The sequence below is a fragment of the Grampus griseus genome (assembly GCF_964374135.1).
Source record: "Grampus griseus genome assembly, chromosome: 20".
Taxonomy (NCBI): domain Eukaryota; kingdom Metazoa; phylum Chordata; class Mammalia; order Artiodactyla; family Delphinidae; genus Grampus; species Grampus griseus.
Genome location: NC_139014.1, coordinates 49825800 through 49839026, shown reverse-complemented (window position 1 = coordinate 49839026; position 13227 = coordinate 49825800). Strand labels below are relative to the sequence as shown.

The following is a 13227-nucleotide window of genomic DNA, read 5'->3' as shown; positions in this document are numbered from 1 at the left end:
TCAGCTCAGCCAGCTCTGCTCTGGACCCCAACCCATCCAGACTCCACCTCCTCTTCCCTACCCAGCTGTGAGGAGTGGGGACGGGGTGCACCTCCCCAGAGCTGTGTGGGCTCTACCCAGACCTACCAGAAACATGGAGCAGGGGCCTCGGGAAATGGATAAAAGTCCAGATACGCCTGACACACAAGGGCACGTGGGGGGACCGGGAACGGGACGTGGAGAGAAGCCACTCCCTCTTCTCGCGTCCCCTCAACTGAGTGATAAACAGAACGGCCAGGAGCTCAGATACGGTCCCCTCCTCCTTCCCCCAAATAAGGATGTCTGAGGCCCAGAAGTTCAGTGCCTTGCCCAGGGTCAAGAGTGGACCCTAGATTTCCCCCTGGAGAGGCCCTCTACCACATGGCTGCCCTGCCCTCAGTCCTGGCCCACGGCGGGCCTTCAGCAGCTGTCGCCACCTCCATCCCCAGCACACCGCTCCTAACCTGAAGGTAAACTCCCAACAACTACAAGGACGCACAAGGACCTCTCCTTCAAGTGAGCCCACAGTCCTAGGCGGGGCAACCCCAAGCCCCTGGAAACTGAGCAGCCGGCCCCAAAGGGAGAACCTGGCTGACTCTGTGACACGGCAGACAGGGACGGGAGGGTGGGAGAAGGGCGGTGGTTGGTCAGTTTTCAAAATGCAGCAAGAGGAGTGACAGCTATGAGGCGGCCTTCCCCCAGCTGAGGCCTTGAGAAAGGCTTTGCTGGCTGACCAGCCCTCAGGATGAGGGGGCCCCTGCCCAATACAGAACAGCAGCTTTGAGGTCTCTGAGACCCCAAAAGTGGGAAACCAGAGGCCTGGACCCAGACAGGTGGCCTGTGCTCCCTGAGTCTGGGCCAGGAGGACAGAGAGGAGGGCAAGGGTGGCCACAGCTCCCACTCCCCCCCTGGCTCAGGGAGCCTGCCCAGAAGGCACCTCTGTTGCAGGCTCCCGCCCCAGGGGGCACCCAATCTCCTATCAGATTTCAAAGGAATGTGGCTGGTTCCCAGGGGCCTCCACTCCCCTAAGGCCAGCCCGCCCTGCCCCTCCTCTCTCCTGCAAAGCACCCTCAAGGTCTCCCTACAGCAGATCAAGGCCCAGTGGCCTCCCCACCAGAGGCCAGCCACTTGGCTCCCTGTCCCCACAGCCCACCTGGTGTGGTCGGCGGCTGCCCCAGCCCGCGTTCTGGAGTCACAGGACCTCCATGGCCGCGAGTCAGCCAGCTCTCCAGCTCAGGCCCGGCACTGCCTGGGTGCCTCGTCCCGGCCTCTGCCTCTACCCTTGCCGCCATGCAGCTGGCCGCCGGCTGGCTTCGGGTTTCAGCAGGGCCAGGCCTGCTGGGCGGCCCTGGGAAGGGCACAGTCCCCCGGCCTCGCATCCTGCTCAAGGTCGGCCAGAAGGACGGCCGTGGGCCCGGAGGCCCTGGTGGCTCCAGGACCCCAGGTGGAGCTGCCACCAGTGCTCAGGCCCATCTCCCTGTACCCCCAAAAAGAGGGTCCCTGCTGGTGAAGCAGTGGGGCAGGAGAACCCAGCGTCTGGGGTACCTGGGCCCCTCAGGATCGAGGGCCCTGGGGACTGGCTGGCAGGGGTAGAGCCCAGCAAGGGAGTCCTCTCCTCGGCCTCAACCCCAGTGGGGGTGGGCAGGACCGCTTCAGCTGGCTGCCGGCAACAGCTGGCACAGACTCGGGCCCAGGCCACGAGGTGGCTGCCCCCCTGTCCACCGGCTGCACTGAGCACCCTGCCCACCTCCTGGGTCAAGAGGCTGGCTGGGGCCTCTGGCTCGTGCTGCCCCCTGCAGGTGACCTGACAGCTCTCCCCTTCCTGAGAGTCACTAGCTCTGGTGGGAACCCTAACCCCAGGCGCCCAGAGGACAACTGCACCCGTGCCCCAGGCCTCCAGCTCCACCAAGAAGCTGGCAGGCTCCGACTTCCCTCCCCAGCAGCCCCTGCGCTGCCAGGAGAAAACCAAGTCTCTCCCCTGGGGAAAACAGAGCTGGCAGCGACAGACCAAAGGCCGCGCGGCTGTGGAGAAGGAACATGCCCAGCCTTGCCAGGGCGCCTTCCCAGGGCCTCTGACTTGTTGCCAGGGCCCAGGCGGGCCTGCTCCGGCAGCCGTACTAACCAGGGTGGGGGCGGCAGCCAGGCTCCCTCAGGCCCCCTCCAGGCAGCCCTGAAGGGCCGGCACCCAGCAGGCCCACGGCTCCCCGCACCCCCCGCCGAGGGTTCTGGCTCGCGCACACTCCGCGGAGGGCCAGGCCCCGGCAGAGCCCCTCTTCTTCCGCCGCCCTCCCCAGACACACCCCAGCCCTGTGGAGAAGGGGGGGCAGAGCAGCCTGGCAGTGACCCCTGCGTAACTGCTGCAACCACTCCCACCCTGGTTACCACAGAGCCAACGCTCACTCTAGGCCCAGCCCGTGGCAGGTCCCTCCAGCAGCTCGACCAGCCCATCTCACTTGAGGAAACTGCGGCTCCAGAAGCTTAGTAACCAAGCTGCCCAAGGTCGCAGAGGCAACAGGCAGCCAAGCCAGGTCAAGAAAACAACCAGGTTTGTCAGACGCCCAAGCCCAGGCCTGAGCCCCAGCCCCCAGGCTGCAGCGCCCACCAGGTAAACAGTACCCCCTTCCTCTACACCCCTGCTTCCTTACCCCAGGGGGTACCCCTGAGCATCTGGGCTTTAGGGAAGGAGAAAGGCGATCCTCTGCAGAATGGGAAGGGGCTGCCCAAACTGCATGGCATACACCTCCCGCCCCCCAGAATGAAGAGATAAAGCACAGCCCCAGCCTGGCCCGGGAGAACGTGGACCCAATGGGCAGCTGAAAGGAGTTAGAAAAGAAACGTAAGCCATCCCAGGTGGCCCCTGTGTGCGTTTCCCAGCCTGGCATGGCCTCACTCAGTAGACTGTGCCAGGGCCAGGCCCCGCCCTAGCCAAAACCTCACAGGGTGAGGCTCCTGCAGGAAGTTAGGCCTCAGAAGGCATATCACCCCATCCCAGGAATCTGGGGCTTCAAGGGAAAGGGGTGGGGGCAGGTAGCCTAAGGAAGATCCCAAGGAGGTAGGCATCTGTTTGCCTCCTTCCCATCTCCACCCAGGCCAGAAGCGGTCTGCAGGGTCTGGGGAGAGTCCAGTGTTCCCTGAGCTGCTCTGCTCAGACCTACCCAAAAGAAGAGCTCTGGGGTCCTGTCCAGGAGCTCCCCTAAGCCCCCAAGTTCCTCTCCTGTCTGCCAGCCCCCTTCCCCTCCGCTTTGGGCCTCAGCTCCAAGGAGCCCTCGCCTAGGCAGAAGGAACTCGACACACCACCATAAACTTGAAAAACCTGCTATTCTCTTAACCCCTAAAACTAGCTTTTTTCCCAACAAGGCAACTGATCCTTGGTCCCCCCATAAAAGGCCTTGATCACCTCCTCAAGGGGACTAGTCCCCCTCAAGGGGACTTCCAGAGCTGGGTTCTGAGGTCAGAAGCCTGGGTGAGGGCCTGTTGGGGGTCTCCATTAAGGCCTCCTCCTCCTTTGAATAGATTCAGACTGGCTATAATTCAAGTCCTAGCTCTATACAAGCCTCCCAGAGGCTTAGGGAGCCAATGTTCCACCTGCTAGTATGCTTCCAGTTTCCCCAAAATGAACAGCTGTACCCTCCCCTGACCCAGGTTGCCCCAGACAGACCCCCTCAAAGAAATTCTCCAACACTCTCCCCTCTCCTCAGTCCCTATGTTCTCAGCATATGATCCCAGCCAACATGCCTCTCCCAGCTTCCTCTGGGACAGGCCAGGGCAGCCTTGGCAATCTGGCTGTGAGCTGGAAATCCAAATGCTGAATTGCTGTGTGACCTTGGCCAAGTCGCTTCATCTCTTCAGGTCTCTTTGCTGGAGGGGAAATCGACCTCCTCTTATCTAGCCTGCTCCACTGATTCAGAACCTCATCAGGGTGAAGCCTGGCAGGCTGGAGTCATCAGCATTTGTCATTCTGCCCAAACCTTGGCCTTCTCTAGGCAATCAGCAAAGCTGCCACAGTACCTATCCCCCACCATCAGCTAACCTGGCTGTGATCAGTTACAGGGTCAGAGAACCCACCTAACACTGTTCCCGTCCTGACTCACCCAAGCTGGGAAGGGAGATGAAGATGACAAGTCCCTTTTGAGGAGAGTTACGGGGAGTGTGAGGCACGGGGAGTTCTGCACTCCCACTGTCACCCAGGGCACAGAGGGACACAGCCCAGCCCTGGGACTCTGAGGAAGGTTTGGAGATGACAACCCAAGGGCTGGGAAGGGGCTTCCAACCTCAGGGTTGTAGTCAAAGATGTGATGGAAGAAACAGAGGAAACAGAGGAGGCCCAGGAGAGAGGCAGGCCCCACCTGAGAAAAACTGCAGCCACTCCCAAAGCCAATGCCACACAGCCCCACGGGGGAGAGCTGGGAGCTTGACTCCATGCTGATGACCTTTGCCTTAAAAACAGCAACTCTGGGCTGACCCACTTTTCGCAATAAGGCGGGTTAATGATCAAGTTCTGGCACAAACACCACCTCCTGCCAAGGAGTTTGGCTTTGCCCCCATACACAGGCAGACCCCCAGGTCTGCCCTCCAGGCCGACATCTTACAGGACGGAGATCAGACCCTGCAGACCTGGGGTTAAAGCCTTGCCTCCGGGAACGAACCACAGAAACCCCCTCACGAAACACACACCCCAACTTGCACTCTTCCCACAGACCAAGCCTGAGAAGTCCCAAGCTGAGTCTAACTCGCAAGCCTGCAGCCCTGTGCACAGGGAATGCTTGGGATCCTGACGCGAAGGGGGTGCTTGACGGAGCAAGTGTCAAGTGACCCCAGTCCGGAGAGTTCCCCATGCCCGGGGGCGTAGGGGGTGGGGCCGCCGCGTCCGTCCGTCTGCGGAGCCGGCACACCCCGAAACTGCATGCGCGTGCACGTCTCTCCGCGATCTGGCACGCGTGTGTTAGCCGCCGCTGCCCGCCCCGGGACCCCACGTGTGAAGCCCGGGCCGCAGGCGGGGGCGACAGTGAAGGTGACCTTCAGGGCGGGGGCGCCCGGTGGAGGGCTCGGCGAGATGCAACCCAGCCAGGCGCGGAGGGAAGGCGGCGGTCCCCGCGCAACCCCGAACCCCCCCGCCCACTCGGCCCGATTCAGCCTCCCGCCCTGCTGCCCCCCGACCCCGGCCCCGCTCACCCGTCGCGCCCGGCCGCCCCTTGCCACCGGCCTGCGAGCTGGGCTCCCGGGCGCTGTCCGCCGGGGCGGCCGCCGGCAACTCGTCTGTTTTGATGACCATGGCGGCGGGAGCGGGCGTCCGCCTCGGCTGTCCGCGCCGCCCGCCGCGCCACTAACCCAAGTGCCCTGCGCGCCGCTGCAGCTGCGGGAAGGACGGAGTCACCGGCCCACGTGGTGCGCGCTATGGCCTTTGACCCCACCGCCGCTCCCTTGCCCCGCCCTCGCGCCCGGCCCGGCCCACGAAGGCCGGCGAGGGACAAAATACGCCACGCCTCGTTCGCTGTGTACCAACGTGGTGACTTTCTTGAACGCCTTAAAGGGAACGTACCCTGGCTCTGGCTAGAGAAAGGTTTCGGGCCCCTTCGAGGGGCGGGGCTACGGAGAGGAGTCCTTGCGGTTCGTTGCCCGTCGGGCGGGCACCTTGACCTTGCGGGGAGACTCGTCTGGACTACTATTGCTTACAGTCCCCTCCCCCAATGGCTTCCTATTGCAGATCTGCCAAATGACCACGCGGTGTCTAATCTGAGGTGTTAATATGACCCTCACTCAGCGCCGTGCTCACCGAGCTTGCCGTCCCCGAAGGGGTGGAGCGGGTGTGCGTCTGGCTTCTTGAGGAGGGGGTGGAGGGTAGCCTAGGGCATGGTCACAAGAGGCAGGGGTGGCGGGTGGCTAATAGGGATGAAGTACCAGAGATGAGCCCACCAAACTTTGTCCTGAGCCACAACGGGCTCCCCTCTGCCAGCGGCCTCGACACCCCCCACCAGATGCGTCCTCACATCCGCGCTGGCACATTAGCCCCATTTTTGAGTGGAGGAAGCTAAGATCAAGGTCACACAGAGAGCAAGACTTTAGCTAGAACAGGCTAAATCCACAGCCTGGACACTTTACAGTAGTTCGTGTTTTCAGATGTTTGGGGCCTGGTGGGGACTGAGAAGTGAAGTCAGAGAATGCTGCCCAGATGACATTTTACCAGGTCTTGCCAGTGACCTGAAGTTCTCCAAGCCGAGAGGGTGAGACGGTCTTCCTTGCACAGGCCCAGGAAGCCATTGGGAAGCACTTAAGGCATATTCCAGGAACTAATAGAAATTGGGAAGCTGAAGCTGCAGAGGTTGGCTGGGGTGGGCCTAGTGCCTCATAAAAATTGCAGAGGAAAATGGACTTTGTCCTGGAGTACGAGTGATGGGAAGGGGAGCCAGTGAAAGCCTTTAAGCACTTAAGCAGGAGGAAGGGAGGTGAGAAATGCTTTGGTTGCTGTGTGGAGGATAAGGGGACTGAGCTAGACCGGGGGAGACGAGTTTGGACTATTGCACAAGAAGGCTGGAAATAAAAACAAGACCTGACTACAGCCCACCACATGGAAGGTGGGCAGTCAGGTGGTACATGAACCTAACACGGAGTTGGATTGGAAATCTGCATCCTGCAACCTTGTCTCTTCTCGAAACCTTGAGCAAGTCACTTGACTATCACGCCTCTGAATCTCAGGAACTTCCTCTGTCCAATAAAAACATCCATTGTCTGGCCTCTTACCTAACTGTTGGGAGGAGATAGTGATCATCAAAGCACTTTAGATAGTGTAAAATACTTCACTCTCTCTTTCAAGCGAAGCTTGCAGGAGCTCAGTACTGCAGGAAGATCAGAGATGAACCAGACCCAGTCCCTGCCAGGAGAAGTTTCAATCTGGTGGGTGAAGAGAGATGCACACAGCAATCTCATGTCTAAGGCTGCAGAATAAAAGCCTTTAAAGAAGGCTGTTCTGAGTGTGCAGGGGAGGCAGTCAGGGAGGGCTTCTGGGAAGAAGCTCCTCTGAAGCTTTGAAGGATAAGAAGGATTTTAATGAGCAAGACAGAGGAATCATATGGGAAGACACAGAAAGAGGGACCCTGGGAATTTATTCACTCGTTTATTTTTTTTAAAACCTTTTAATTTTATTTAGAACTTTGAATACATTCAAATGGTTCAAATTTCAAAAAGCATAAAAGGGCATACAGTGAAATCTGTCACCTGCCCCCAGCCATCTGGTTTTCCTTCCCAGACCACCAGGATTACCAGTTCTTTTATATTCTTCTAGAGATATTCTTTGCATATAAGTGTGTGTGTGTGTGTGTGTGTGTGTGTATTTCCCTTTAGTTACACAAATGGTAACATACTTTACCCTGATTTTTTTACTTACTATATTCTGGAGATATCAGTACACAAAGAGCTTTCTCATTACATTTTATGGCTGGATAATATCCCAGTGTGTAGATGTACCATAAGTCTTTTAACCAGTCTCCCAACTGAAACTCAAGGAATTTGGAGAATTGTACCTAGTCCAGGGTAGCTGAAGTTGGAAGCCCCCTCCATGTTGGTAACACCGCTCATAACCAAAAGCGTAGCCCTGTTTGAACACTGAGCAGCAAGCCTGGGGATAGGGAAACAGATACACACAAAAAGCATCATCCTCCGACCACTTTCTCTATCGTCTGGTGGTCCAATCACATATTAAGCAGACTATTTCTTACTTTCAAGCTGCTTCCACCAATGTCTTCTCACCATAGTCTTAACAACAACGACTCCCATCACTTTCCCCAACTATTTCCACCATTGCCTATACATTGCGCTATGGTTAGGGTGACCATGTGATGTATCATGCAAACCAGGACACTCTGGGAGTGAAAGTGGACACTATTAATAAGGACCTTGGGACAACAGGCATAAACCAACACTGTCTTGGCCAAACTAGGATGTCTGGTTCTCAGGTGAGGAGTCCAGCTGCTAGACCAGGGGACTTCTTGAAGGCAACGACCATACCTTATTTATCTGGTATCCCCAGCATCTCCCCAGAGCCTGATGCATCGTAGTGCTTAATGCACAGTGGTTGGTTGAATGGAGGTCCCGGGTATAGGCAGAGCCAAGCAGTCCTTTAGATGCCTCCACGGGGTTTCACCAGATATTTATAATATCTGGGCTTTCTGAGCAAATATTCCTTTTATGTACTGTATGCTTTGACCTCTGTATACAGAGCTTCAGATCATTTCTGTGATGCCTAGCTGAGACCCACCATGCTGAGCCCTGGAGAGGCACCAGCCTATACCTTGCCCTGGCCTTACTCCTATGTCCTCCTTATGATCAAGGTCTGCGAGTGCCTACTGGTAAGTAAGGAAGGGCGCTAATGACCAGTCTGTCCAGGGGCCTAGTGGCTAAGCAGTCCCAGCAGCCTTCGAACCTGCATCATAGCTTCTGTGGATCCTCTTCCCATTTCCTTAGCAGGCTCCTGTTACACAGTCCCCATCCTCAGGGCTGCCTGCCTGGGTGGTACTCCCCATCTTTATGGCTTCTGGGTACAGATGCTAGGTAAATACAAAGGGAAGTTTACCGAGGCTGAGACCTACCCTACGTAATGAGTCTGCTTAAAGCCTCCCATCTCCCTAATTATTGTTAATGACGGATGCGCCCATTCAGCTGGGCATTCCTATTTTCCCCCCTCATTTTCAGAGTTCCCAAGGGGTTGGAGAGGTGAGCTGGGACCCAAACCTCCCGGATTGCAGGAAGGAGTCCCCTACCCCAATGGCCTGACTCCAGGAACCCATGAGAGAGGGTCCACCTCCCTCAACCCAAACCTGTGTGGTCAGAATTGCCAGGAGGGGTGACAGTTAGTAAGACTCCCTGGGCCTCAGTCTCATGATCTATAAAATGAAAGGATTGAAAAATATGATCTTTGAGTTAGGTGGTGCTGACATTGCACATCTCTGCTCTGTACTGTGACTCTGGGCTGGGCTCAGCCTAGAACCCACAGGGGTCTCTGGGAGGACCCAAAGGCCAATCCCTCTCCCCCTTCCTCTTCTTCTCTCCTTTTTCTCTACTTGAAATGGGACCCCAGAGTCCTGGGTAGATGTTTACCCAGGGCTGGTCCTTCCCTTCCTCAGCTACCTGGGGAGATAAAAGGCTAGGGGCAAGCAGAGGGAGGCCTGGGCCATACTTCCTGGGCCTGTTACAGGTCTAGCCTTAGTTCACCCTGGGCTCAAACCTGATCCCCAGAGGATGGAGCGAGGAACGAAGATGGGGCAGCCAGGGCTGCCCTGTCTCCTCCACCTGGGCACACTGGGTAGGAATCAATATGCAGGTTGGCCCTCCATATCTGTGGGTTCTGCATCCGCATGAATGGTTCAACCAACCGTGGATCAAAAAACTAAATTAAAAAAAAAATTTTTGTTGTTGGCACCATGGGGCTTGTGGGAATTCCCCGACCAGGGATTGAACTTGGGCCACAGCTGTGAAAGCGCTGAACACTAACCACTAGACCCAGGGAACTCCCAAGAATATTAAAAAAAAAAATTCCAGAAAGTTCCAAAAAGCAAAATTTGAATCTGCTGCAGTGGCAACTACTTACATAGCATTTACATTGTATTTACAATTTACACCGCATTTATGACTATTTACATAGCATTCACATTGTACTAGGAATTATTAGTAATCTAGAGATGATTTAAAGTATAAGGGAGAGGACTTCCCTGGTGGCACAGTGGTTAAGACTCCATGCTCCCAATGCAGGGGCCCTGGGTTTGATCCCTACTCAGGGAACTACATCCCACACGTATGCCGCAACTAAGACCCAGTGCAGCTAAATAAATAAATATTTAAAAAGAAAAAGAAAAAAATATATATATATATATACCAAAATGTTAAAAAAAAAAAACAGTATAAGGGAGAATTGGGTGTTCCTGACAGTCCAACAGTTAGGACTCTATGCTCTCACTGCCAGGGGCCTGGGTTGGATCCCTGGTTGGGGAACTATGATCCCACAAGCAGAGCAACATGGCCAAAGAATAAATAAATAAATACAGAATAAGGGAAGATGTATGCAAATACTATGCCTTTTTTTAAATTTTAAGGCCTCACCACATGGCTTGAGGGATTAGTTCCTCAACCAGGGATCAAGTCTGGGCCCCTGGCAGCGAAAGCACAGAGTCCTAAGCACTGGACTGCCAGGGAATTTCCATTTTCTATCAGGGTCTTAAGCAGCCTCAGATTTGGTTTCTGTGGAGGAGGGGGGAGGGGGAGGGAGTTTGGGGGGAGTGTCCTGGAACCAATCCCCTGTGCATGACTGTATGTGACGTCATCTATCTCCATCCCTGACTCCTTCACTATGTGACCTTGAGCAAGTCATTTACCTTTTCTCAATGCCAACTTCTGTGGGAGAAGCATCATGGGAAAAGAGGCATGAAATCAAGGTCTATGAAATCAAGCTCAGATACCATTGTGTCTGTGAAACTGTTTCTCAGTCCTGGCAGCTGGAAGCAGTCACCCCCTCCTTAGAGTTCAGCAAATATTTTATTCAATGTACTTTATTAGTTGGGGTCCACTTGTCTCTCCCCCACTGATTATTTGCTCTTTGACATCATCAGGTCTCATGGGGTTAGCAAGGCACTAAAATCCAACTCAAAATGGCTTTTAAAAGTGTGTCACAGATTGGAGGAGACTAAGGAAAAAATAACTAAATGGAATGGGACCCTGGATAGGTTCCTGGAACAGAAAAAGGACCCTAGGGGAAAACCTGGTGAAACTCAAATAAAGTCTGTGGTTTAGTTAATAGCCATGTACCAATGTTAATTTCTTGGTTTGGATAATTGTACTATGATAAAATAAGATGTTAACATTAGGAGAAGCTGGGTGAGAGACATGCAGGAACTCTGCATCATTATTGCAACTTTTCTCTAAGTCTAAATTTAGGTTAAAATAAAAAGCAGAAAAGCCCCACAAATTAATGCTAATCATTTAAATACAAAAGTGGCGGGAGGGCTGCTTATTGGTCTATGTAACTGAAAAAGGCACGGGTATATGGGCTGCAGGCACAGCAGGATCCAGGCAGCTTAATTATCAGGCACTGTCAAACAACAAGGTCCAACAGCCCAGGGAACTATTTTCAATATCCTATGATAAACCATAATGGAAAAGAATATGAAAGAATATATATGTATAACTCAATCACTTTGCTGTACAGCAGAAATTAACACAACATTGTCAATCAACTATATGTCACAAAAATTAAAAAAAAAAACACTCATGACAGAAAAAAAAAAAAAAAAAGGAATTGCCTCCCCCTTTCTAGGTTTTACTTCTTTTGTGGAGCTTCATAATCAGGTAGCCCCGTCCCCGGTGACAGCAAACGGCCCACCAGATTTCCAAGCTGATGTTCTGCCATGTCAGCCACCCAAGAATTTGTCCTTCAGTAGTTCTGTTTGGTTCCCTGCTGTATCCCTAGCACCTAACTTGGTGTGTTAAATGAATGGTTACAGTACAAGTTCTGAGATGGACTCTTATTGGCTTAGAGTTGCATGCCCATCTCCAGCCCAATCAGTGTGACCTACCTTACCTGGGTCACACGGGTGGGGTCAGAGCCCCGCAACACATTGACTAAGCTGGGAGAAGGCTGTTGCCTGAAAGGAAGTAATAGGTACTGTTATCAGAAGAAAGGTTGCAGGCAAAACCAATATGTCCCCTGCATTCTTAGAAGGCAGGGCTGCTGCTTTTTCTCCTAGAGCCATCCACAACATAGACCTACATTGAAAATGTACAGGCCTGAAGATGCTGAGTGTGCTGAGCTCCCAGACCACAGTCCTTGGATAGCCCTTGTTAGTGGAGGATAAGATTAGGGCTCTTCTTCGGGATGCTGGGCTTCTTGCATCTGGATCAGATGGAGATGGTTGTCAGGGCAGAAGAACTGGCATAGCCAAAGACGTCCAGAACCCCAGGATTCCTTCTAGGCCACAACAATGGGCAATTCCAGGCACGGAACCCTTCCAATCTACCCCTGCCAACCCTTGCCAGGAGCCTCTAATCTAAGGTCTTGTTTGTTCATTTGGGTTGGTGTGGCATGGAGAGAGGGACAGGGCTAACCTGAGCATCAGGACAGACATCTCAGATGAACGCCTTATGCTCTATGTGAGGAATGCCTACTGAGGGGACTTCAGGGTCTCAGCTGCCAGTCTCACCCAACCCCTGGCTAACTCCCAAACCATTCGCTATGTCCTCCACGGCCTTTCCACAGACCTGTGGTGGGCTGAGGGGATGGGGGCGCAGAGTGCCCACAGGAAAAAAGTCTGACTTGTGTGTTTTTCAGATATTTTATTAAGAATAAGGCATATGACAGTCACCCCTAAAGCACAGGGTTCTATTTCTGTGGGTGAGTGAATACACTCTGAAAAGCATTGGATTAAAAAGCGCAGCCAACAGAGAACTTGGAGCAGGATCCCTCTGCCGCGCCCATGGGGCTCCTGCCAGGTGGCTCTGAAGCCTCGCGCGTCCCCCATTCAAGGCTGGCACCTCAGCGAGAGGGTGCTTAGAGATCCCTGGCTCTCCGTGATGAGGAGATGCTCCTCCACACCCTCTCGGCCTCCTTCCTCTCCATCAGGGAGACCTCTATTCTGCCGCTTGTTTGGGGAAGGGCTACCCCATTTCAGCCCTGGCCTGGCCCCCCAAACTGCAGGCTACTGTGGGTGGGATATTGGGGGGCAGGGGTACAAAGCCTCATGCTGTATTGCCCACAGGTCCCTGATTGGCTTCCAGAACGGGGAGGGGTCCCCACCTGCAGCTCCTGGTTCCAACTAGGGCCCCTGAGTGTCCATGTCAACACAGTCCTCCCCCAATGGGGATTCATGCAGCAGAGAAGAGGGGAGAGGTGGAGAACAGGGAGAGGGAAGGAAACAATCGTTTCCCTTCTAGCCACCCAAACTTTTTAGGGGCTCAAGGGAGGGCGTCTTTCCCTTGGCAGGGCGGGTCCCCCAGGCTAGGAGAAGGGGAGGGCCAGAAGCTGAGGGCAAGGTTGAGGAGTTTCTGACCGCTGAGGCCAAGGGCAGGCCACTGACTCCCAGTCTTATTCTGCTGCCCTGAGGGTTCTGTTCCAAACCCAGGTGCAGGAGAGAGGCAGGAAGCCTCTGTCCATTATTTCCAGGAGAGGGAGAGGGAACGGGAATTTCTCATAAAATCTGAACCCTGTATTTGCCTTGGCCCCTGCCCCAG

General features: G+C 54.5%; 1 protein-coding gene across 3 annotated transcripts in view; it reads right to left on the bottom strand.

The window, feature by feature from the left end:
• CLUH (clustered mitochondria homolog) overlaps nt 1-5362 on the bottom strand; it is a 28295-nt gene extending 22933 nt beyond the window's left edge. For all 3 annotated transcript variants that reach the window (XM_082679596.1, XM_082679594.1, XM_082679595.1), the window contains exon 1: nt 5191-5362. In XM_082679596.1, coding sequence (XP_082535722.1) covers nt 5191-5290 — 100 coding nt within the window. In that variant the 5' untranslated portion in view covers nt 5291-5362. The remainder of the gene's footprint in view (nt 1-5190) is intronic.
• Nucleotides 5363-13227: the final 7865 nt, after the last annotated feature.